Consider the following 27,023-nt stretch of genomic DNA (forward strand, 5'->3'; position numbering starts at 1 on the left):
TGGTTATGTTTCTTAAATGTTGGTACCAATTTTTACAAGTTGATGGTATTAAATAAAATTAGTGCAAGATGTTAAATGCTTTGGGATAAGTTACAAAGGAAATAAAGGCAATAACAATTTTAAAACTACAATCACAGTCACCAAGAATCACAGTTATCAAGGATCACAGCTATCAAGACCCCAACTCCACATCTGCAGTAACCCAAAACATCCCACACATGTACACAGCACTAATTAGTGTACTCAGATCTGATATATATATAGTTTTCAATTTGTGTGAACACAATAATATTACCGGTATACCAAATCTTCGCTAGCATCGCTGCTTTCTTGCGTTGGGTACCTTAGTCTTCTTCACTTCCACGTCTCCTCGGTTGGGGAGGTCAGCCCACCGGTTCAGGGACTCCCGATACCTCCTATTCTGACTCAAAAAACTCAAAAAAGGAAAACCTTAACTTTCTGTGGAACTTGTGGACTAACTAAATTCAAAATAAAAGATAAGCAAGGAAAATTCCTATCTCAACTGCCCAAAACATGACCCCTTTTGTTTTGTTCTGTTATACAACCACCCCAAATCTCACTGATGGATGGCTACACTAACTCCCCGAGAGGCAGGCACTCATAGGACTCAAGGCTTAGGCATGGCAGCTGTTCCCCAAGGCAGGCTTTTGTCTGGATCCCCGGAGGCAGACATAAACAAAAAAACACAGTGTTCACTTTTAGTCTGGCCACTCAGTGCAGGGGGATGCCCCTTCTCTCTCTCTTTGTGGATGCTCAAACCAGCAAGCTTCTGGGCTAGATCCCTCCTGAGGCAGGCACTCAAAAAGCACAGTTCCTTTTCTTATCTGGGCACTCAGTGCAAGGGGGGGGGGGTGTCTCTTCCTCTCTGGATAAGCCTCTTGTTTACAGGACAGTCACATGGCTGGTCTTCTCCTCTGCTCTCTGGACAGACAGACATACACACATGCGGATTGCCCTGGGTGGATTCCTCTGGGATTCTATCCAGCTATGCACTGCTCCCAGCACGTCCCTGTGACCACTGTAACAGCAAATCTTCTGCTCAGCTCACCTCAGCCCCCCTTTCTTCTGTTCCTGTCTACTTCAATGCCCGGCCACACTCACCATCTCTCTCCATCTTCATCTGTAGATTCCAGCCTGCAGCCGCCTCTTCTTATTTGAGCATGCCCTGCTTCTGCAAGAACTTACAGCACATTCTTCCTTCAGACCATGCTTATAGCTTCCATTGTCTGTAGCCTCAATTGCCTTCTTCCCAGGCAGCCTCTGCACTGTAAAAACTTTTTTTTCTTTGTTCCACTCCTCCTGCCCCCTGGATTGGCTCAAAATTCGCGCCAATCTAAGGATCAGACTGCCTCCTGCCACCCCATTGGTCCAAATTCGTGCCTTTTTGCAGATCCTGTCTCCTATTGGCTATCTCACACACTGTCCCTTTCTCTACTTCCAGTTCTCAAACAGCAAATCAGGAGCCTTGTACTGTGCTCTCAGACAGCCAATCGGGAGCTCTGTAACAAGTCTGCCCTTCTCTCACAGTTACAAACTGTTGAAACTTTATAAACACACATCTAGCATTTATGGACACCTGAGTTCTTTGTTTTATAGCAGTGCTGGAGCATTCTAAACACTTTAAGCATTCTAACAAAAGGTGCTAGCATTGTTGCTGGCTCTCAGCTTGTCCTCTGTGTCTCCCTGCTCTCTGCAAGATGCCCCCTTCCCAGGAAAGGGGGGGGGGACAAGGTAAAGGCTTCTTTTCTTCTCTATATTTATATTTACAAGAGCATCCTGTCAACGTGGCACTGCCAATGCTGTTCCAGGACTGCTCTGGCAGCCGCTCTACCATTTCCGCTGCAGTCCCCTCCCCTGCAGACTGGAGCACATCTGAGCCTTCCTGTCCCACGGCACCCATGGCAACATTCCAGCCCGGACCTGCCCCTGCTACAGCCTCAATCTAGCACCAGCTCCAGACTACAGGTATTTTTAATTTTTTAAAATTAAACCCACTGGACTACTCAATGTAGGTTGAACTTCCATGAAGCTAAGTTACGGTTTCCTCAGGTTCCTGGGTGGGTGGGGAGATGTAAGGGGGGTGGGGGGAAGGACGGGGGAAGGGAAGTTGGGGAGGTGGGAGGGCTGACATAGTCTAGACTTGGATGTGGAGATAGTTTATTTAACTGTTTCCGAATTCAATGTATGTTTGACTGTTAGGTATGTGGTGGTAACTACATATTTTGGTTGGATCTGTTCTTAATAGAATATGTTGGACTTATAGACGGGGGACTGGTAAGGGAGCTTGGAGCAGGGGAGGAAATGTCAAAAACGGTTTAGCTGCTGTTCAGTACGGTGTGGGTTGTCCACCATGTGTTTAACTGGTGTAATTTCTTAAATGGAAGGTAATGTTGTGGTTAACATGTTGATTCTTCAATAAAATTGTTTTAAACATAAAATTAAACCCACTGGTTACACTATAGTTTGGGTTCCTCTTTCCTACATGCATCACTTTGCACTTGCTCACATTAAGCATCATCTGCCATTTGATTGCCCAGTCTCCCAGTCTCGTAAGGTCCTCTTGCAGATTTTCACAATTCTCTTGCAATTGAACAACTTTGAATAACTTTGGGTCTTGTTTACTAAGGTGTGCTAGTATTTTTACCGTGTGCTAAAAATTAGCACACACTAACTGTGAAGACACCCATAGTAATATTATGGGCTTATACATGGTTAGCGCACGCTAATGCATAGAGCGCACTAAAAATGCTAATGTCTTTTGAAAATCCAGATACAAAATATTATCAGACTCATCTTTATCACCTGTTTATTCACCCCTTCAAAGAAATGTAGTAGATTAATGAGGCACAATTTCTTTTGACTAAATCCATAAAAAAAAAAAAATAATAGGGAGCTATGATATCACATCTGACCACGTGTAAACAAAATTATGCACCTAAAAAAGGTCTAAGGGGCTCTTTTATAAAGGCACACTGAAAATGGCCTGCGGTACTGCAGATGCGTGTTTTGGGCACGCACAGAATCATTTTTCAGAGCACCTGTAAAAAACGCCTTTTTAAAATTTTAGCCGAAAATGGACCTGCAGCAGAATGACCAAGGAGTAAAAGGGGCAATCAGGGAAGACAAAGCCACAGCGGTGAGATTAAATGAATTCTGTGCTTCAGTCTTCACTGAGGAAGATTTGGTTGAGATACCGGTGCCAGAAATGGTATTCAAAGCTGACGAGTCAGAGAAACTGAATGAAATCTCCTTAAGCCTGGAGGATGTAATGGTGCAATTTGACAAACTGAAGAGTAGCAAATCTTCTAGACCGGATGGTATTCATCCCAGAGTACTGACAGAATTGAAAAATGAACTTGCAGAACTATTGTTAGTAATACGTAATTCATCTTTAAAATCAAGCATGGTTCCGGAAGATTAGAGGGTGATTTTTAAAAAAGGTTCCAGAGGAGAGCCAGGACATTATAGACCAGTGAGCCTGACGTCGATACTGGGCAAAATGGTAGAGACTATTGTAAAGAACAAAATTACAGAGCATATTCAAAAGCATGGATTAATGAGACAAAGCCAACATGGATTTAGTGAAGGAAAATCTTGCCTCATCAATCTACTACATTTCTTTGAAGGGGTGAACAAACGTGTGGATAAAGGTGAGCCGGTTGATATTGTGTATCTGGATTTTCAAAAGGCGTTTGACAAAGTATCTAATGAAAGACTCCAGAGGAAATTGGAGAGTCATGGGATAGGAGTTAGTGTCCTATTGTGGATTAAAAACTGGTTAAAAGATAGAAAACAGAGAGTAGGGTTAAATGGTCAGTATTCTCAATGGAGAAGGGTAGTTAGTGGGGTTCCCCAGGGGTCCATGCTGGGAACGCTGCTTTTTAACATATTTATAAATGACCTAGAGATGGGAGTAACTAGTGAGGTAATTAAATTTGTTGATGACACAATTACAAGAGGACCTTATGAGGCTGGGCATCTAAATGGCAGATGACGTCTAAAGTGAGCAAGTGAAAAGTGATGCATGTGGGAAAGAGGAACCCAAATTATAGCTATGTCATGCAAGGTTCCACATTATGAGTCTCCGACCAAGAAAGCGATCTAGGTGTCGTCGTTGTTGATGATATGTTGAAACCTTTTGCTCAGTGTGCTGCGGCAGCTAAGAAAGCAAATAGAATGTTAGGTATTATTAGGAAAGGAATGAAAAACAAAAATGAGGACGTTATAATGCCTTTGTATCACTCCATGGTGCGACCGCACCTCGAATATTGTATTCAGTTCTTGTCACCGCATCTGAAAAGATATAGTGGAATTAGAAAAGGTACAGAGAAGGGTGACGAAAATGATAAAGGGGATGGGACGACTTCCCTATGAGGAAAGGCTAAAGCAGCTAGGGCTCTTCAGCTTGGAGATAAGATGGCTGAGGGGAGACATGATAGAGGTCTATAAAATACTGAGTGGAGTGGAAAGGGTAGACGTGAAGCATCTGTTTACTCTTTCCAAAAATAGTAGGACTGGGGGCATTCAATGAAACAACGAAGTATTAAATTTAAAACGAATTGGAGAAAATTTTCTTCACTCAGCATGTAATTTAACTCTGGAATTTGTTGCCAGAGAATGTAGTATAGGCAGTTAGCGTAGCAGGGTTTAAAAAAGGATTGGATGGCTTCCTAAAGAAAAAGTCCATAGACCATTATTAAAATGGACTTGGTGAAAATTCACTGCTTATTTCTGGGATAAGCAGCATAAAATGTATTGTACTGTTTTGGGATCTTGCCAGGTATTTGTGACCTGGATTGGCCCCTGTTTGAAACAGGATGCTGGGCTTGATGGGCCTTTGGTCTGTCCCAGTATGGCAATACTTATGTACTTAAAAGATTAGCGCTCTTTGACAAACCCTTGCTGTCCAAGCAGCCAGACTCTGGAAAGACATTGTCGGATTGTTTTCCCCTTCACAATCATACCTCAGGTTTTAAAAAAAGATAAAAGCTCTCTTATTTAGAAATACGTATTATAATCAAATTTCTTTCTGCCTGTCTCCAAAGCAATTCAATGTAATTCTCAGTGGAATGTTTTGATTTCATACCCATTTAAAAGGTGTTAACAGGATATAAGCCCAAATGTAATGTAAAAAGAAATAACAAATGGAAAGGAGCAGTGGCGTAGGAAGGGGGGGGGGGGCGGTCCGCCCCGGGTGCATGCCGCTGGGGGGTGTCGGCGCCTCGCTGGTTCCTTGCTCTCTCTGTCCCGGAACAGGTTACTTCCTGTTCTGGGGCAGAGAGAGCAAGAAACCAGCGAGGTGCCGACACCCCCCAGCGGCATGCACTCGGCGGATTGGCTCTCCCCCCGCCCCTCACTGCCTTCCAGGTATGTTCTCACGTGGGGGGGTTGCGCTACGGAGGGGGGAGGTTGCGTCGCGCTGCACCCGGGGGGGGGGGGGGTGCGCAGCGGCGACCCGCCCCGGGTGTCAGCTGCCCTCGCGACGCCACTGGAAAGGAGGCCCTAGAAACAGTTAAGAGCACAGACAGAAGAAAGCAGAACCAGAGATTGGAATCAAGATGATTAGAATAATAAAATCACTAGACAACAAAGATAGGAAAAATGATTTTATTTTCAGTTTAGGATTGAATTATTTGCATTGTACAGGAGGACCTGCATTTCTTTCTATTTCTCTGGTATTGCATGACATGCAGAGTCTGGTATCTCTGCTTTCAGTTTTTATCTGCATGTTTTTTTGTGGTTCCCTATTTTGTATCAGGTGACAATCACGTTCTGCATCTGCAACTGAGGTAAAGGATTCTGCTAGCATGTTCTGTCTGTGTAGGAATCTGTAACACAGTGGTATTCCTAGGTCAGTTGCCACCCAGAGCGGATCGCTTCTGTGCCTTCCCCCCCCCCCCCCACAGAGCATCATCGCCCCCAGCAAATCATCCACCCACGAATCACAACACCCCCCACCCCCCGGCACATCACCTCTAACCCCCCCCCCCCCCCCAAGCACATTGCTTTTACCTCCTGGGGGTACAGGGAGCAGTCATGCAGCTGTTGGCTCTGCCACTTCCCTGCCCCAGAACAGGAAGTAACATCAGAGGGAGCAGGGAACCGGCGGAGCTGGCAGCCGCGTGGCTGCTCCCTGCACCCCAGGTGGACTGCCCCCACTGCCCTGCCCTTTGTACGCCACTGCTGTAACAGTGCATATTGTTCCAGTTTCGTCGCTTTGATTCCTTCATACATAGCTCTTGCTAGTCAACATGGCATCTCTCCCCTGGACTGACTGAGGCATCCAATGGCCTGACTTTCTCTCTCCCCACCATTTGCTCACCGCTATTCAGTGCGATGGTTGAAGTGCTGTTGCTGAGATTTTACTACTACTACAAATCATTTCTACAGCGCTATTTTCCTGCTGCATTAATTTATTTCTTCTCGAGTCTCAACTTTGACATTATAATTTTATTACTGGATTGCAACATCTTGCTTGTTAGCTTCTGAATTTACAATTTCAAGCTCTTCCTATCTGGTTTCAACTGGTTAATTATCTTCACAATGATGACCAAGAATTATCTTCTATGGCTGATCACTTTTCTGTTTTATAATTTTTTGAACTTTCAACCTAACCTGGGATTTTTGGATAATTATTGCTGGGCATTTTGGTTTTATTTCACACTATCCTGGACTAATAGTACTTCAAATTGAGGGGTCCTTTCACTAAGGTGCGCTGAAAAATGGCTTGCGGTAGTGTAGGCGTGGGTTTTGGGCGTGCACAAATCCATTTTTAGCGCCCCTGTAAAAAAGGCCTTTAAAATGGAAGTGTGGCAAAATCAAAATTGCTGCGCGTCCATTTTGGGTCTGAGACCTTACCGCCAGCCATTGAGCTAGCGGTAAAGAATCCGGGTGGTAATGATCTACGCATGTCAAATGCCACTTGGCTCGCGTCCGTTACGTATGCCCGAAAATATAAAAAATATTTTTCGGACGTATGCCAAAAATGAAATTACCGCAAGAGCCATGCGGTAGTCAGGCGGTGCTTACCCGGCTTAGTAAAAGGGCCCCTGAATTTTCAACCTTAGCTGCTCCTCTGGAAATTGTTTCATTGCTATAGACATGTTATTTCTGTGTAATACTGACTTACTGTTTCCTATATTGGAGTAGTACTGTTACACATTATCTTTGGACCTTGAGTGCTTTTCCAGGGTAATGTTTACAGCTACAGAGATACTATGTAGTAGCTACTTCTTTAAACTGTTACCCTTTATATCTCTAGGTCTTGATTATTAGGGGAATTTTTTTTAATGGCTGTATACATTGTACTATGTTTTAGCTAGTTACCATTCACCTGCTAATTTTCTACTGCCCCTCTCTCAACCTTAATGTCTTGATTGTTCTTTCTGAGCATCTTTTCACTGCTTTGATACTGAGGCACTATTCCTCCCTTTGTCGATTAGCACTGGCGGCTATAACATACACTATTATTGCTACTGCAAATTTGTTAATTATTTTCACCATTGTGTTTTTTCTAGCGAAAAAGGTGCTGGTACTCAAATGCCAGGCAACCCTTCAGGGGTGGGGTGATCACTGAGGGACCCACCCCACAATACCCAGACCTCCTGCAACCAGTCACAGAATCTATGACAAGGCAGAATTGGTGTGTAGAGCCTGAGCTCTTTCATTAAAACTTAGGGATCACGGGTCAATTTTAGCAGACAATGGAAAAGGTGCTGGTACTCAGTACCCCCAAGTACCCCCTCAAAAAAAGCCCTAATTTTCACACTGTGTGCACTACTGTGTAATGGTGGCACGGTGAGGGATAGTGTTCTATATCGGTTTAATTATTTACTCTGACTTTACAGGTAACTGTGTTCTATACTGGTTTATTCAATAACCTGTTTTATCTGCTCAATACTGGATTACAGACCTTGCCTTTATAGTGGTCTCAGACATGACCTGTTTGCACATGACATAACTACGGCCCTAACTGTTGTTGGGCTGTAACGAGTGAATTCTGTGGTCAGGTTAACCCACAACTGGTACTCTTACAATTTTGACTGCTTTTTTAAAATTCTTTTTCTGCACCCTTTCTGGGAGCACAGGTGTTAGTTACATTTGATCTCATCTGCTACCATCTATGGCCATGGTGCATAAGCCATCTTATGCTGCTGCTTCTAAACTCTCTCACAGCCAGAAACTGGGGGACTCTGCTCCATTGGATTCTTCACCAATGCAGGGCCGTTGAGAGGGGGGAGATGGGGGGGGGGGGGGCAAAATTCCCCTGGCCAGGCCTCCAAGGGGGGACCCGGGCCCGGTGCAGGCAAGCTTCTTCCTGCCTGCTTCCAGGACAGGTCTTGTCTCTCTCAAGGAGGTTGATCTTTCTCCTACTCGTGCTATGTGCTGCCCTTGGCCCGGATGATTTCCTCTGACTTTTGAGTGGCAAGGCCATAAGCAGTATATTTATATCACTGAGGAGCATGCGCTGTGGCTGGATATTGTTACTGGGAAGGAGAAATCACCTAATTCTAAAGCGGACACACACCATTGGCAATTGAACACTCCTGAACGACAGAAGACTTCTAAGAATCGAAGTTTAAATCAGAATGATCTTCAGAATGACGCCACTTCAACAATGGATACCACTACTCCACTTTGAAATACTCCTTTCAGTACTAAGGGCGTCTTTTACTAAGGCGCGTTCACGTTTTTAGCGTGTGCTAAATTTGTGGGCACGCTAAACGTTAGAGACATCAATGCATTCCTATGGGCATCTCTGTTTAGCGTGCCCACAATTTTGGTTTTGCCATGTTCTATTGGTTGTTCCAAATATCTTACCATTGCTTGTTTGTGAGGGTCTGGGGGTGGGTTGGGCTAGGCTGGGACTGGTGTTTTTTGAAGGATGGATGGGGTATGGAGTGAACAGAGGTGGGGATATTTTGAATTTGAGTGTGGGGGTGTGTATGTGTGGTATTTTCTAGTTTGGAAGTGTGTGGATTGTTTTTTTTTGGGGGGGGGGGGCGGGGGAGGGGGGTTGGAGTGACCAAGGAGGGTGCTGTAGAGAGGTGTGGATAAGGTACAATGACCATGCCTGGAAACTGGAGGGTATTTTTAGCTTCTGTTTCTATACTTCTCTGTTGAAGCAGTTTAGCGGGGAGACCACTGCCAGATTTTTTAATCTGTGGATGAATAATAAACCATCAATAATCTCAGGATTCAGTTTAGCTCTCCTGTCTTCCACAGTCCTTCCTGCAATAAAAATGTCGTCTAAGAAGACATGCTGGTAGCAGGAATGCATAGGATCCCCGTGCCAGGTTTGGCCAGCACTTTTACTTGTTTTCAAAAAAATCAAATCATCATCATCACTTGAGCATAAATAACTGTCCAATTCATTAACAATAGCATTCATTTTCATTCTTTTGGAGGGGAGCTCTTCCACAGATGTGACTCTTTCTGGGAATGTGGACTGTGGAGGATCCTGAGTTGTTGATGTTGATGTCATATTGTTATGTTATATGAGACTTATCACCCACTAGCTCTCTCAAACTGAGGTTCAAGGTGTGAGTACAATATCAAGGAGATGCTGGACCCAGGGTGGGGGGGGGGGGGAACTGATAATTTGCAGAGGAGGGCCGGAGACCCTAGCAACAGCCCTGCAGGGTACCTATGTCAAAGTTCCAAAAAAGTGATAACTTCACTGTAGTCTTCAACTTTTTCTACTTGTAGACAACCCATCTGACAATGTATGAATGGAGCCCTAAATATTTAAAAATGGTCTTGTTGCCTTGTCTGGACAAAGATGGGTATCAACCTCTCGTTTTGTAGGTCTTCTCAAATTGATTTTGATGATGGCATGAGTTCCACTAATTTTTATGTTGTAAACCAAGCTCAAAACCTCTTGGACCCTGACACAGGACAGGATGTGGAAACTGAAATCATGCAGATTTACTCTGGAGGGTGACTAACTTGTTACCAAATTATTTAAGCATCTGATTCCAATTAGCCATACTTACTTTTTCACACAGATACTTTTCATTGAATGAGCAATCAAATTATATCCTTTTGTCTGATTATCTATTCAATAGGGTTATCTTTCTCTTATTAGAAGTCAGATAATTTGAAAATTCTGGGTGTCACCATTCACCGAAATCTTACACTTGAAAACCACGTGAAGAATACACCTAAGAAAATGTTCCATTCCATTTGGAAACTCAAAAGAGTAAAACCTTTCTTCCCAAGGGCCATTTTTCGGAACCTGGTACAGTCAATGGTATTAAGTCACCTGGACTACTGCAATGCACTTTATGTTGGCTGTAAAGAACAAACCATCAAAAAACTTCAAACAGCCCAGAATACCACAGCTAGGCTCATATTTGGGAAAACAAAATATGAAAGTGCAAAACCCCTGAGAAAGAAATTACACTGGCTCCCACTAAAAGAACGTACCGCGTTCAAGATCTGCACGATTGTTCATAAAATCATTTACGGAGATGCCCCATCCTACATGCTAGACCTAATAGACCTACCACCCAGAAATGCTAAAAAATCTTCCTGCACCTTTCTCAACCTACACTTACCCAGTTGTAAAGGATTAAAATACAAACTAACACACGTGACCAGCTTTTCTTATATGGGCACACAGCTGTGGAATGCACTTCCAACTCACTTGAGAACGATCAATGAACTAACTATCTTCCGTAAATCTCTAAAGTCTTACCTCTTTGACAAAGCCTACCATGAGAACCCATAGGTAACTATAACACAACACCTTCCAACTTGAGTCAGAATATATCTCTCTACAACTGCTTGATCAAATCCTCTTGTCTTCCTTGACTTCTATGTAACACCAAATGTAAACCTCTTTGTAATGTATCTCTCTACAACTGTTTGATCAAATCCTCTTGTCTTCCTTGACTTCTATGTAACACCAAATGTATACCTCTTTGTAACACCAAATGTAAATTTTATCCTGGTATGGCGATGCCACAACAGGTCTTTGTAAGTCACATTGAGCCTGCAAATAGGTGGGAAAATGTGGAATACAAGTGAAATAAATAAATATATAAATTATGCAAAAATACAGACCATCCTAGGGAATTTTACAAACATTTTCACAGCAGTGTAAGCTCCTGTCACCTGATTAGCAATGCAAACCACCTAAAACATTTTTGATACCCAGGTCTTTCTTCTTCTTTTTTCTTTTGTTTTTAATTAGGTATGACACCCTTAGCCATGATCCTGACATTAAAAGAAAACAGCACGCTATGAACTATAATTTGAGAATTTCTCAATGGTAGGTACATATTACAGGCAAAGAATTATGTCTTCATCTTCCTTCTCTCTCTGTATTTTCCCTCCCCTTTCCACTTACTCTGAATGTCTGGGTGGAGAAGCATGAACAGTAGTGCCCAGCGCAAGGTGGTAGAGGTGGTCTCTGTGCCAGCTGAAAACAGGTCACTAGTCGTAAAGAGAAGGTTGAGCTCATTAAAAGTAGTCTCTTGGTCCCCTTTAGTCTGAAAGAACATGAACATTGTTGTTAATGTGATCACTCATTTAGATAATTGAACTCAGTGATGCATTCTGGAACGTTCCAGAACTCTGGGCTGTATTCCAGGCTCTGAGTTACATGCCTCTGCTTAAAGAATATGGTCACTGCTGCTGATCCACACAGCCATAACTCAATTGGGAAAAGTGACTTTTTAAGAATTTGGGGAATTTCTTTTGGGTGCTGCATGCTGTGTGGTGCCTTGTAGCTCTGTGCTGAACCTGTCTACAGCAGCTGAAGTTACAGGCAGGCTGAAACCAATGATTTTGGTTCTGGCTGAAACTGAGTGGTGAATTTTGGCGCGAACCAGTACCAAAAGAGAAACAGTGCTTCTCAGATCCTCCGGGGCCAGATATCACCCCCCACCCCCACCCCAACACACACAGGGTTGGCCATTGACTGGCCACCCAACCCCAACCCCTCCACTCTCTCACCACTCGAAGGATCTCACTAGGTCTACCGTTGCTTTAAATGATCTGGTGGTCTAGTGGCTTCTTCAGGGCAAAAGCAATACCCAGTTGGTCTTGCCCCCACTGGTTCTTCAGCCAAAACTGCTGCCTGGACTTCCCGTGGCAGCCTTGTGAGACTGCCACAGGAGGTCCCAGCAGCCATCTTCGGATTGGAAACAGCATAAGCAGTAGCAATCTCCAGTCACTCCTGCTTATGCTGTTTCCAATCCCAAAATGGCCACAGCAACCTCCTTCAGCTGGCTGTCTCGCAAGACTGCCGTGGGAAGTCCAGGCAGCCATTTTGACTGAGGAGCCTGCAGGGGCAAAAGCGACTGGGGATCACTCTTATCCAGAAGAAGTCACTAGACCACCACACTATTTAAAGGCCCGGGGAGGACCTTCGGGTGTAGGAGGGCAGAGGGGTTGGGGTCAGATGGCTGGTCCAGGAGGACCCGTCCTCTTCCAGGGAGGTGGTAGCAATGGAGAGTGATTGCATGGGGGGGGGGGGGGGGGGGGGGGGGGGGGGGGGGGAGAGTTTTGGGTGTGACCGAAAATGCACAAGCATTTTCAGCCAAATCCTAAATCCGGATTTTGGGTTGGTTTCAATGGTGAATCCAAAACCAAAACTGAAATTCGGTCAGCCTCTAGCTGAAGTAGTGTGCTACTTTCTAAGAACCTCAGAAAAGGCTTGGAGACCACCACATAAAGACAATTCAGGAAGCCTTTACATTATAGAAAAAGAGGATGGTTATTAATTTATTTATTTAGATTTTGCTCACACCTTTTCACTGGAAGCTCAAGTTACATTAAGGCACAGTTAAACATTCGCTGTCCCCAGAGTGCTTATAGTCTGAGAGCCTCATTTCCTAACATGTTAATCATGGGCACATAGTTTGGGGGTGAGGGGGGGCACTGCCCCCCCCCCAAAATGCTGCTGGACCAAGTGCCTCACTCTCCCTCCCCTGCCTGACACATTCCAGTATCTCTATTTCTCTCTTAAGTCCTTTCCCATTCTGCTGTGTCCCTTCTTGCCCCACCCTGTGCATCTGCTATCTCCCCTCAAACCTGTCCTAGTCCCATGACTCCTTCCCAGTGCAGCACAGTGAGCACACATTAAAAACAGCCAGTGCAGAGTCCTGTGTCCCGTCCGTAGCCGTGACAACCCTCAGACTTACCCTGTTTCTGGGTGTCAGTGTCTGTGCTGGCTTCTGCTTGTCTCTCTGTCTGTGTCTGTCTTAGGTTCTCTCTGGCTCTGTGTGCTGATTGCCCTACTGAACCTCACCTGTGTGGGCTATGCCTCTTCCAAGATGGCTGCCGCCTCTTCCTCCTTGCCAGTATCCAAGATGGCTCCCGCTGTTCCTTCCTATGGGCTGACTGCTCTGTGTGTCAAGCCTCTGTTTGGTTGCAAGGTGATTGCTGCAGCTGTGGCTCTGGTGTTGAAGGGCTTTATTAATCACTTGGAGACTACAGTCCTGGCCTTTGCATCTCATCTAAAGGTCCTGGTGTATAGAGTGCTCTGTACACGATTTCAGTGTTTGCTCTGTGTGAGTTTCTATGTTTGTTTAAACTAGCTAGCTTAGGCACCGTCTGGCTTGTAGCCTGTGCATAGCTCTGCTAGTTCTCTGTGTTTGTTTCCAGTGCATGACTAGTTAGCTTAGGCACCGTCTGGCTTGTAGCCTGTGCATAGCTCTGCTAGTTCTCTGTGTTTGTTCCTAGTGTATACTAGCCAGCTTAGGCACCGTCTGGCTTGTAGCCTGTGCATAGCGCTGCTATTTCCCTGTGTTTGTTTCCAGTGCATGACTAGTTAGCTTAGGCACCGTCTGGCTTGTAGCCTGTGCATAGCTTTGCTAGTGCTCTGTGTTTGTTCCTAGTGTAGACTAGCCAGGTTAGGCAACGTCTGGCTTGTAGCCTGTGCATAGCTTTGCTAGTGCTCTGTGTTTGTTTCTAGTGTATACTAGCCAGCTTAGGCACCGTCTGGCTTGTAGCCTGTGCATAGCTCTGCTAGTTCTTTGTGTTTGTTTCCAGTGCATGACTAGTTAGCTTAGGCACCGTCTGGCTTGTAGCCTGTGCATAGCTCTGCTAGTTCTTTGTGTTTGTTTCCAGTGCATGACTAGTTAGCTTAGGCACCGTCTGGCTTGTAGCCTGTGCATAGCTCTGCTAGTTCTCTGTGTTTGTTTCCAGTGCATGACTAGTTAGCTTAGGCACCGTCTGGCTTGTAGCCTGTGCATAGCTCTGCTAGTTCTTTGTGTTTGTTTCCAGTGCATGACTAGTTAGCTTAGGCACCATCTGGCTTGTAGCCTGTGCATAGCTCTGCTAGTTCCCTGTGTTTGTTTCCAGTGCATGACTAGTTAGCTTAGGCACCGTCTGGCTTGTAGCCTGTGCATAGCTCTGCTAGTTCCCTGTGTTTGTTTCCAGTGCATGACTAGTTAGCTTAGGCACCGTCTGGCTTGTAGCCTGTGCATAGCTCTGCTAGTTCTCTGTGTTTGTTTCCAGTGCATGACTAGTTAGCTTAGGGCACCGTCTGGCTTGTAGCCTGTGCATAGCTCTGCTAGTTCTCTGTGTTTGTTTCCAGTGCATGACTAGTTAGCTTAGGCACCGTCTGGCTTGTAGCCTGTGCATAGCTCTGCTAGTTCTCTGTGTTTGTTTCCAGTGCATGACTAGTTAGCTTAGGCACCGTCTGGCTTGTAGCCTGTGCATAGCTTTGCTAGTGCTCTGTGTTCGTTCCTAGTGTTAGACTAGCCGCCCTTGCTAGCCACTATCCCGAGACTGTGTTTGTTCCTAGTGTTAGACTAGCCGCCCTTGCTAGCCACTTTCCCGAGACTGTGTTTGTTCCTAGTGTTAGACTGGCCGCCCTTGCTAGTCACTATCCCGAGACTGTGTTTGTTCCTAGTGTTAGACTGGCCGCCCTTGCTAGTCACTATCCCGAGACTGTGTTTGTTCCTAGTGTTAGACTGGCCGCCCTTGCTAGTCACTATCCCGAGACTGTGTTTGTTCCTAGTGTTAGACTGGCCGCCCTTGCTAGTCACTATCCCGAGACTGTGTTTGTTCCTAGTGTTAGACTGGCCGCCCTTGCTAGTCACTATCCCGAGACTGTGATTGTTCCTAGTGTAGACTAGCCAGCTTAGGCACCGTCTGGCTTGTAGCCTGTGCATAGCTCTGCTAGTTCTCTGTGTTGTTCCTAGTGTAGACTAGCCAGCTTAGGCACCGTCTGGCTTGTAGCCTGTGCATAGCTCTGCTAGTTCTCTGTGTTGTTTCCAGTGCATGACTTGTTAGCTTGGGCACAGCTTAGTTGTTAGCTGGTGTATAGCCTTCCAAGTCTCCTGAGTTTGCTCTGTGTATGTTCCTGTGTATGACTGGTTTGCCTGGGAATAGCGTTCCTATTAGCCTGGGTACAGTTTACTAGTCATTGTGTTGAATCCTGCCGACTGCCAGAACCCGGACAGTCCCTGCTTGTCTGCCTTGCCTTCGCCTAGGTGCCAGGGGGCACTCCTGGATCTTCATTCCTGCTGTTCCTGTAAGTCCTACCGGCTGCCAGAACCTGAGGGCTCAACCCTCGGGGAAAGGCAGTCAAGTGTAGGTGAAGCCTAGGTCCAGGGTGTTCCAGTTCCGCGGGTTCCGCTCCAGTGTGTTCCAGTCCAGCGGGTTTCACTCCTGTATGTTCCAGTCCAGTGGGGCCACTCCAGTGTGTCCAGTCCAGTGGGCCCCACTCCAGTGCGCACCCGTCCGGTGCGTTCCAGTTCCGAGTGTTCCGGTGTAGAACTCCAGTCCGGGGTTCCGGTCCAGTCTTGTTTCATCTCTACCTGGAAGGTGATCTTGCCTGCCACTGCCGCTCCACGGTAGTGGCCTATGGACTCACAACCCCGTGCTCCCGGGGAAGAAGCCTGAAAGTATGCCAAGGTCCCCGAGAGCGCGGCAAGCGCGAGAGGCGCGACACCTGTGCTGCAGTGCTTCCAGCTGAGGTCTGCCGGACTGCCACCTCTGACGCACTTCCTGCTGCCATGGGGGAAGTTCTGACAGAACCTGGGTGAAAGCGCTACAGCACGAGGCTCTATGCCTGCCTTTTCTATTTCTTGCTCACCGTGCTGCACTGGGAAGGAGTCACAGAATGAGAACAGGCTTGAAGGAAGGGAGTGGATCATGGGGGCAGAAATAGAAAAAGCTGGACGAGGAAGGAGTTGAGAGAGAGAGAGAAGGAGGGAGATGATGCTGGAACATGTGGGGCAAGGGAAAGAGAAGAAAGATGGCAGACAGTTTTGGACTGGGAGAGGAGATATGCTGGATACTGGGAAGAAAGGAATAGGAAGACAAACAGCAGGTTTGAGGGGAGGAGGCAGACTGTGGGGTGGGGGGGTGGCAAGAAGGGACAGTGTTGGATGGGGAAGGAAGAGGGGGAGATGCAGGAACTTGTGAGGAAGGGGAAGGAGAAGAAAAATGGAAGACTATTTTGGGTTGGCAGAGGGGATATGCTGGACACTGGAAAGAAGGGAATAGGGAGACAAAGGGCAGGTTTGAGGGGAGGAGGCGGACCGCAGGGAGGGGCATGAAGCAACAATGTTGGATGGATAAGGAAGGGGGGGAGATACAGGAACTCATGGGGAAGGGAGGGAGAAGAAAAATGGCAGACCATTTTGGGTTGAGAGAGGGGATATGCTGGACATTGGGGAGAAAAGAATAGGGAAGCCAGGGCCAGCTTAAGAAACCAGCAAGACTTGGATTCAAAGCGCCCAAATGTAGGGACACTGAAAGCTTGCCTCACTGGATTGCTTCTTCACAGCTGCCACTATGTTCCTTTCCCCCCACCCCACCCCAGTATCTGTGACACAAGCAGCTAACACCTCCTTTCCTCCCCCATCTCACCCTTTACTCAAATGGGATAGCAGTGGCATAAACAAAATGGCACAAAAAACAGAGAGGGATCAAGAGTACACCAACCAAAGCAAAAAAACAGAAAAGAATAGCGTGCAAGGGCCTTCAAGACTGGGAAAATTAAAAATTATTTATTCAAAAATGACCCGTCACAAATTGTGTGTACTGATAAAGAAAATTAACAGAATGGGACTTGGGACTCATGCACCTCCCTCCCAAATTCAGAAGTTGCATCAGAGGGGGTGGGACCAAAAGAAGCTGAGTGTTCACTGGAGCTCCCAGGCCTTGTACTACAATTTTTTATTCCTACCACAGGCTGTGGAGAGGAGAGCATATGAAAGGAAAGATCGAGGAAGGATGCTGGAGAGAGTCAGTATGAGTTCAGCAAACAAAATATAGCCTTAAAACTATTAGATGTCTGGTGCTGGCAAACGTATATTCCAAAAACTTACATATTCTAATCAATAAATAGAAAATAAAATTCCTTGTTCTACCTGTGCCATCTGGTCAATTAACTTTCCTCATCATGTTGGTCCCAGTCTCTGCTTTCCTCTCTCTTGTCAGGGTCTCTTGGTCCATTTAGCATTTCTTCTCTCTTCATGCCCACTATCCATCTTCCCTCTGTGTCACTATCACCCTGTCTAGTATTTCCCTTGTGTCTCTGCTCCTATGCTCCCACCATGTTAAGTACCCCTCTTCTCTGTGTCTGTATTCTTGCCCTATCCAGTATCACCCTTTGGTATCGCCACCCCCCTCATGTGTCATCATCTCTTGGTGTTCCTCCCCCACCCCATGTGTCCAGCATCATCCTTCTGTTTCTCTATCCTTTCCCATACCCACCATCTCTCCCTCTATCCCCCCTTCCTCATGCCTTCCTCCCCAGGAATTCAGCAAAAATTCCTCTCTCTCCTGCCCCTGACCCCACCCTCCCATTTCTCGTGGGTCCACTATCTCTTTCTCTTCCTTATTCTCTTGCAGATCCCAGCATCATTTCATTTCCTTCCTTCTCTCTTCCTCTCTTCCTGTATTTCCCTCCATTTCCCTGAAGGTCCCACAACCTCTAGCTCTCCCTTTTTCTTGTGGTATGTCATCTCTCACTCCCTTCCCGCCTTCTTCCCCCTCGGTTCAGCATCTCTCTCCCACTTCCCTCCTGGTTCAGCTGTTGTCACTCACTCGCTCTCTCCAGCACCCCGGTGTCCTTTAAACTCATCTTTCAACCTGGCCAGCTGCAGCATTGAAAGCAGGCTATCTGTGGGTGGTCTGTGGGGCCTTCCCTCTACTGGTCCTGCCTCCTCCAGAAACAGAAATTAGAATCAGAGGAGGTGGGACTGGCAAAGAGAAAGCCCTGTGGAGTGCCCACAGCCAGCCAGACAAGATGAAAAGCAAACTTAAAGGGCACTGGGGTGCAGGAGGGAGCGAGTGAGTGACAACTACCAAACTCGGAGGGAAGTGGGAGAGAGATGCTAAACCGGGAGCTGGGATGAGTGAAGAGGAGCCAATGCTGGAGAAAAAGGTGCCTTATATGTGAGCTGGAGAAGAGAGGTGAATGCATGTGACTTGGAATGTCTGTTTTCAGCCCTGTATATTACCAGTTAATGAGAGCAGCTGCTTATGATTTTCTGCAGCATTTTCTTTTTTTACTTTAACTCTCTGCAGTCCTAGAACTCCTAGGCTGCCCTTTTAACCTGTCTGCCAAAGTTACCAATTCTGCGGTGGAGGAGTGACCTAGTGGTTAGGGTGGTGGACTTTGGTCCTGGGGAACTGAGGAACTGAGTTTGATTCCCACTTCAGGCAGCTCCTTGTGACTCTGGGCAAGTCACTTGACTTAACCCTCCTTTGCCCCATGTAAGCCGCATTGAGCCTGCCATGAGTGGGAAAGCGCAGGGTACAAATGTAATAAAAAATAAAATAAAACCGCAGAATTGGGCTCTAGTTTCTGCTCCCCCCCAAGGGATTTTTTCAAAGGCTGCAGGTCACGGCTGTTGGGCTATTTTTGTTGTGGGTTGGGCGCTTTTTCATTGCTGCGGCCGCTGGTTGGCTGCTCTTAACTGCTCGCCTTCGTATTGGTCTTAATTGGACCAACAGGAGGCGAGATCCAGCCCTCTTTAAATTGCTGTCCACACCCCCCCCCCCCTCTCTCTGAAATGAAGAACACTCTGATGCCACGGTTCTCCCTGACCAGAGGCGGCTGCGAGGCCCAAGGGAGACAGACCTTGGTCACAGATGGTGTTTGCTCTGGTAGCAGGTCCCCTCCTGCTCAGAAAGCAGATCATCAAGGAGGGGGATCCATGGCCGCCACCAGAGAGAAGGAAGCAGAAGACAGTGCAGTGAGTGAATGAGTCTGGTCCGTACGAGGGGGAGGGAGCTAGAGCAGGAATGGAGGGAGAGGGGCCTGCAATGACACATCATTTTGAGGGTGGGGGGAATGGGGCTGATCTTGCGGCGGTACACTCCATACCTCAGTACTTTCTGGTGGTCTAGTGGGGCAGGAAAGATTCCCACTCTTTCCTGCCCACTGCCGTTAATTTGATGGTCGCTCCCGCTTTTTCTTTAAAATGGCTGCTGCGGAGGTCTGGACTGTGGCATGGTGGAGACAGGGCCGTGCCGACACGGTAAGCGAGGTAAGCAACACAGGGGGGCGCCGACCTCTAGAGGGCACCACTCACTTGCAAAATCTTTTACCTGAAGTTGTGATTCTCCTCTCTCCCCTGCCCTTCCCGCATCAGGAAGTGAAGGTAGCCCAGCAGTGCTGAGACAGACATGCTGCTCTGCTAAAGCTGCTTCAAAGAGTACAACCAGCAGCTATTTATGGCTTTGGTGTGTGAACAACTTTCATTCAGGGTGAGCTGGAACAACATTCAAATTAAAGAGAACAGGTTTGGAGGCAGGTGTGCAAGTGAGACTGGGGAGAAATAAAATATAAATAGTGTAATTGTTATCTGTAAGTGGTTCAAAGTTTTTGTTTTTTGAGCATGTACACTGAGAGGAGGGCATGACTGCAATGATGTGTACATAATTATCATAGCTACAGCTAAAATCCATTTAATTGGCTGAGGTTCAAAGAGGAAGTTTAGCTGACGTATATTGTAGAATAGCTGGTAAGTAAAAATCTGATTGCTTTTTTTGTGTGTTTGTTTTTATATAAAACATTCTGCTTGGATAGGGAGAGTTTGTGATATTTGAAAATACATTTTGCTTTAATGAAATTGCTAAACTTTAGAGTCAGAGACTTATCAATGAGGGATACATACAGTGGAAAGGAAGCCCTGGAAACAGAGTTAAGAGGACAGATACCAGCAACAGAATCAGATACTGGGCCAGCATAGAAAAAGAAAGTCACCAGCCAACAAAGGTAGAAAAAAAATCGTTTTATTTCCATTTTAGTGTTTGGAATATGTCCACTTTGAGAATTTACATCTGCTATCTATTTTGCAATGTATAGCAGTCTCCAAGAGACTGGGCTCCCAGTGAGCCAGGGAGGTCAGACTGTGTAAAATGAGATGAAGAGACCCCCACACACACACTGTAACAAAGACAGGAACATGCATAATCAAAGCTTAGGTCTCTGCAGTTACAAGGGCTGGCCATTCCTAATTATGCTAATAGTTTTTAATAGGCTAAGTCCCACTGAAAAGCCTCTTTATAAAGGCAGTGCTTTCTCTGGAGAGCAGTGTTAAGAAACAGCAGGAATTGTGTTAATTTTTTTAAACTGCTTTCCTGTGTAAGCTAATTTACAGTTTTCTAGTATATGCTTGACATTGAAGGGTGTGGTAGACCCTTTTGTCAGGTCTGGCTGGGCCTGTAGTTTTCAGTCTAAAGGAAAGACAGGTAGCAATGGAGAAACATCTAATGAAGAAGCGAGACGGGGGGGGGGGGGGGGGCACCAACTGATAGTCTGCAGGGGGGCACCAGAGACCCTTGGCACGGCCCTGGGTGGAGAGACTGTCCTCAAATCAGTGGTCTCGCAAGAGTTCCGTGGAAGTCTCTTGAGGCCACCGCTTGAAGTCTCCGCATCCATTTAAAGAAAAAGCGGGAGCAAGCAGTTCAGCGGCGCAGGCAGGAAAGAGTGGGGATCTTTCCTGTCCCACTAGATTACCAGGAAGTACTGAGGTATGTTCGGGGACTGGGAAGGAGGGCACCCAGAGCTGCCTGGAGCAAGGAGGTTGGATGAAAATAGGAAACGGAATGAGGTCAAAAATGTTGAGGCCAATTTTGTTGATCTCTTTCCCCTCCCCTACTCAGCCATCATCCAAGTACACTCATACCAAAGCAAATAAACCTATGAGCTGCTGCATCCACGTTATCATGCGTTATTGTTGGTAGCATTTTTATTTAATCTCATTTGTATTTTCAAACATGCCTGCTTGTGCAGCATATGGATGTACACAGAGGAAGTATAATAACAAAATAACTTTTCATAGGTAGAGTAGTAATTTGTTATAAATCGTAATCAGTGTGTCATTTGGAGGGGCTGGTTATAGAGACACCCTAGCATGCATTGTATTCATGAAGAGATTTTTTTTCTCCCGGTAAAGGACCACTAAAACAGACATCATGTTATGAGAATCAGGTGCTCAACATTCAGAGTTTCTATCTATCTATTTATTTATTTACTTATTTATGACATTTATAACCCACATTAAACCTAATTTAGGTTGAAATCTGGGAGCATGTATGATCTTTTTCAAAAGAGAAAGATGGTTTGTGGGAACTTGCTCCTTTTCTTTTGTGGAATGCAGTGGTATATTATAAAAATGCATTTAAATATTGTTTATTGCTACTATGTATAAGAGAGATATTTAATATTGTATATAGATACATTCTGGGAATAATGATGGCTACAGGAAAGCAGCAGTAGAAGAGCTGGAGCTGAATGGCATTAGCTTCTTGTTTAAAATCAAGGAGGAACAAATCTGGTGGAGGGGAAATGAGTCAGCATGAGTTCAGCAAACAAAATCTAGCCTTAAAACTATTAGATGTCTGGTGCTGGCTCCTGGGGGGCAAAAAGATGTCTAAGGGGGACATACATGGAGGAAGGAAGGGAAAAGGGGAATTGCAGCACAGTCTCAGCCTGTAAAAAAAAGACACGCCTTGCTGTTGCTGCTGGGTGGGTGGATGGATGATTCTGCTGATTATGTTAATTATCATTATGCTGAGGCTGATTATGATGCTGGTGCTGATTATGCTTATGATAATTATGATAATCACAATATTAATATTCATATTGACCTTACTAATAACATTAATATTGGGCTATTATTGGGGCTACTTTGGGGCTGGAAAATTTTTCACCATCTGGCAACACTGCTGTGTGCTTCCTGCAACTATTTTTTTTTTTTTTTTTTGCTCAGTTCTTAGACACAGTGTGGCACCAGAGCTTACTAGAAATTTGGGGAAATTTCTAGTAGGAGGCTAGATGCAAGGAGGAGTTGAATCTCAGAGAGGGCTGTCACTTGTGGCAGGATTGTACACCTCCGAAGAGATTTAAACCCTGATCTTGACTACAAAACTTTTGTCTTTGGGTCATCTCTCACCAATGACCATTCCTACTTAGGGGGAGTTTCCAATTTTTGCCTGTGCTTGCAGCGCACCTTCTGAGGGAAAGAATCAGCTTGCTGATACCTTAATGGTGGGGCACCAAAAGCTCTTGCTTATGCATGGATTCATGAATGTTCGGGGCAAGCATCAGAACCGTAGAGGCTGTGGGGACCCTTTTCACTCCGTGAAGTCCAAGGTGGAGGAGAAAGGAGAATTCAAATGAGCTGGCCATTACAGCCAGGCATCCCCTAACCACTCCTGAGGGGACATTTTTTCTAAGGGCAACAAGGAAGGTAAGTACCATCAATAACTGTCATTTAAGCTTCAGCAGCTCGTTATATTGGAAACATCAAGGAATTGTAATAAGACCTTAACAACTTACAATGAGTGCGAGGAGTTGTATATAAGTTGGCTGCTGTGTTTCTTCATTATTCCTGAACTTCATCAACTGGAGCTACAGTAAAGTAGTTTTTGTTCCAATTATCTTCTAGTGTGGATTATATTATTTCATAAGAGAACAAGTCTGGTGCTTTGTTTGCTTGGCCTGCCAGCCTCAAAATTGGTCCCAGCCCTGGTCCCATAACAAATAAATAACTTGTGTGCCTTTTCAGCCATCTTCTGGGCAGTGACTAGGCAGCCACCTAGGTCACCTTGAACAAGGGGGTTACAATTATAACTAATTTACTATAGCTGAATCTTTTCAGCTAAACCTCCCTGCCAAATACATTACATATAATGACCCAGTCATTCTCAGAAAATATGAGATGCTGGTTGAAAATGTCCAGGCCTTGAAACCATCCACAAGCTACTATGGGTCTAGATATTCTGGGCGCAATGGCAATGTGTTGGAACAATAAATGGCCCTCTTGCATGAGAGAATGTGATCAAACCCTTTCCTGTCCACAGAAGATGATATCAGTCCTTTACCTTCTCAATTTCCCCCAGGAAAGCATCAATGAAGTCCTTTTTGTTGGCAGGATCCCAGATCTTCTTATGCTCATCAACAATCTCCTTCAGGATTCTTATAATTTGTTTGGGGATTTGTAATATTTTCTGATGTGGTCCAGGTAGGTACATCATGGAGGGCACTGCATTTAGCATCTAGGACACAAAAAAAACCCCAAAACAAAACAGAACAGGTATGAGTTAAGCCATTGAATATCTCCACTAATGGGCTATTCCCTAAACCACTACGTAAGGGGGGGGGGGGGGATCTGGAGGCAGAGTTGGGCAGAGCCAGCACTTAATTGGTTAGAGGCAATATTCAGTCTGCCAACTGGCTAAGCAAGTGCATAAAGCTAGAACAGCAAAACGTTAACTTCCAGGTCAGCACACATGCCAGGACCAAGAATGCCCCAGCATTGAATAGCAGAGGTTAGGTTAGTCCGTGGCTGGAAGCAGCTTACTGACTGCCCACCACCATGGGCTGGATATTACCCTCCATTAGTACTAGTCAGATTAAATGACAGTAAATAGCCTGGGCTTGATATTCAACTGGAAGACCAGCATTTAAATGTAATCACTAGCATGGGTTCTTATCTACTGCTACTTCTTATCATTGTGTATACAAACAAGTAAGAGAGAGTTCCTGCTCAACAGCCCTTACAACCTATTCAAGACAGGCAAACAGGACAAATAAGAGATTAGGGAGTTTCATTTGTTATTAGAAGATTAAAATAATATGGCTAGGAGTTTAAGAGTTAAAAGCAATCTCAAAGAGGTGGGCTTTCAGCCTGAATTTGAAGAAGGCCAGAAACAGAATATGATGTATCAGCTCAGGAAATCTAGGCATATGGAGCAGCAAGATGGAAGGAATAGAGTCTGGAGTTAGAGGTGGAGCAGAAGGGTACAGATAGAGTAATTTATCTGATGAATGGAGTTCCCAGGGAAGGATGAAGGGAGAGATATGAGAGGAGAGATGCTGAGGAGATGCAGAATGAATGCACTTGTAAGTCAGGAAGAGGATTTGAACTGTATACAGAAACGGATATGGAGCCAATGAAGAGACTCACAGAGAGGAGTTATGTGAGTGTGGTGACACTGGTGGAAGATAAGTTGTACAGCAGAAGTTTGAACAGATTGAAGGGGAGAGAGATGGTTTACTGGGAGACCTGTGAGGACCAAGTTAAACTTAAGCGAGAGGTGATAGGAATGTGGATAAGGGTTTTGGTAGTGTGCTCAGAAAGGAAGAGACACATTTTCATGATGTTATAGAGAAAGAAACAACAGGTTTTAGCAGTTTGTTGAATACATGCAGAATAAGAAAGAGAGAGGAGTCAAAGATGACCCCATGGTTATATGCTGAGGAGACAAGGAGGATGATAGTGTTATCCACAGAAATAATGGGGGAAGAGGAACAGGGTCTTTAAGGGGTAAGATAAGAAACTGAGTCTGGGACAAGTTCAGTTTCAGAAGGGGTGGCATTCAGGCAGCAATGTCAAGCAGGCTGAGACTTGGGCCTGGGTTCCTGGTGAAATTTCTGGTACGAAGAGGTAGATCTGGGAGTCAACAGCGTCAACATGATACTGAAAACCATGGGAGGAAATCAGAACACCAGGGGAATAAGTATAGGGAGAGAAAAGAAGAGGCCCCAAGACAGAGCCCTAACAGCAAATGGGATAGCAGTGGAAGAGTATCCACCACAGCACATGCTAAAAGTGGATAGAGCAAAAGAAAACCAAGATAGAACAGAGCCCTGAAATCCATGTTAGGACAGTGTATCAAGGAGTAGGTGGAGATCAACAGTGTCAAAAGCAGTAGATAAACCAAAAAGGATGAGGACTGAGAAAAGGCTCTTGAATCTGGCCAGGGCTGTTTCTGGATGTGCTATCTGTTTAACCAGCACCATTGAATATGTGTATAAAAGTGGTGATTGTGTCTATGAATATCCATTTACATTTTGGCCTACCATTCTGAACACCCATGCTAATATAACGTAAAAGTGGACAATATGGGTTAATTTTAAAAAGCATTTTCCAAGCATAAAGCATATTTTAAATGCCGAAAATAGCTCTTGTATAATTGCATGGGGGTAAACGTGTAAAAATTTGGTGCACTAAAAGACTGCACTTACTTTTATAAAATACACATGTACAAGCCTAGATTGTGTTTGGGGCCTATGTAAATTCATAAGTGTGCTTATGTTGCCTTTATAAAATACAAACCAAACATGGGTCAATACAAGGTGCACAATGACCTAGCAAAATGTTTTGGGGATCAGAGCTGAATAAAGAGTCCTGATGCACAGCAACTGTGTAGCTCGAAGCACGATCACGTTGGCCTTTTTGTGAGCCCAGTTTGGTGTTTTTACAAGGTGGCCTTTCTAAAATCGGCATAAGATAGGCACATTTTGGGAAATGTTTCTAAACACCCTGTCAAAAATTAGCTCTAAGGTGCCTATATGTATACTTTGTACATGCATATACCGACAGTATGGTCAGTTTTTATGAGAGCCTGCTTGAACTTTAAAAATGTTCTACATGCTGAATTCCCTTATAGACTTACCCCCTTATTGCACTGGTTCCCAAACCTGGTCCTGGAGGCACCCCAATCAGTCAGGTTTTCAGGCTACCCATAATGAATATTCATGAGATAGATTTGAATGTAATGGAGGCAAGGCATGCAAATCTCTCTCATGAATATTCATTGTGGGTATCCTGAAAACCTGACTGGCTGGGGTGCCTCCAGGACCAGGTTTGGGAACCACTGTCCTATGGTTTCTGATATTTGAAAGGCTTCTTCAGCTGATAGAGAATTTAGGCCCAGGAAGAAAGAGGCAGGCAAAACAAAACAAACAGCTTTTTCTTTTCTTGGCCAATCAAATGGCTAGTCCTATCATTCAATAAAATGTCTTTTTTAGATCAATTGAATGATATTTTTGTTACTGGACAATCCAGTAACATTCTCAGTTTAATGACTATTTCTATTGGCTAATCAAATAGCTTCTGCTTTATTCTAATTTTACATTGGCAGTTGTAGCAGCCTACCTGTGGTAAGAATCCTGTTGCTAGTTTCATGCTCTCTTCAAACAAATGGAGCAGTTTCTGGAATTTCTCATCAGTATACTCAAAGCGATCTCCAAATGTGATAGAGCAAATCACATTACTAACTGCATTGTTTATGATGAAATGGGGATCAAAAGGTCGACCTGAGGACACAGAACAAATTACAAGAAAATGACTTAAGGTTTAACATATGTTGAGCAAGTACCGAGAACACAAGCAGAACATTTTGGGCCATTCCAATGCTACAGAATGTGCTGAAGTTAGCTAACTGAGAGTCTGCTTGTCACACTGAATGGCAAAAGCTTTACTGCACCCTTCATGTACACTTTTATAATGAAAAAAGTCCCTAATATTTAAAAAAGAGCCCTTTGGCCGGAAAGCCAACTTTTAAGAGGCAGCTTGTAGCCCATGGTGCTTTTACAGTGAGACATTGATGTCTGACACTACATGAGTAGAAAACTTATTTTCGAAAGAGAAGGGCGCCCATCTTTCGACACAAATCACAAGATGGGCGTCCTTCTCCCAGGGTCGCCCAAATAGCATAATCGAAAGCCATTTTTGGGAGTCCTCAACTGCTTTCCGTCGCGGGGATGACCAAAGTTCACAAGAGCGTATCGG

General features: G+C 45.1%; 1 protein-coding gene across 2 annotated transcripts in view; it reads right to left on the reverse strand.

Annotated features, from left to right (window-relative positions):
* Window positions 1–27,023, reverse strand: part of LOC115473043 (cytochrome P450 2D15-like) — a 106,000-nt gene that overhangs the window by 42,133 nt on the left and 36,844 nt on the right. Inside the window, exons 4-6 of one of the 2 annotated variants that reach the window (XM_030207659.1) lie at window positions 26,388–26,548; window positions 23,329–23,502; window positions 11,375–11,516 (exon numbers count right to left, since the gene is read on the reverse strand). In XM_030207659.1, coding sequence (XP_030063519.1) covers window positions 11,375–11,516; window positions 23,329–23,502; window positions 26,388–26,548 — 477 coding nt within the window. The remainder of the gene's footprint in view (window positions 1–11,374; window positions 11,517–23,328; window positions 23,503–26,387; window positions 26,549–27,023) is intronic. The other variant, XM_030207668.1, reaches the window with a different exon arrangement.

The sequence above is a fragment of the Microcaecilia unicolor genome, chromosome 1, assembly GCF_901765095.1.
Source record: "Microcaecilia unicolor chromosome 1, aMicUni1.1, whole genome shotgun sequence".
NCBI classification, from domain to species: domain Eukaryota; kingdom Metazoa; phylum Chordata; class Amphibia; order Gymnophiona; family Siphonopidae; genus Microcaecilia; species Microcaecilia unicolor.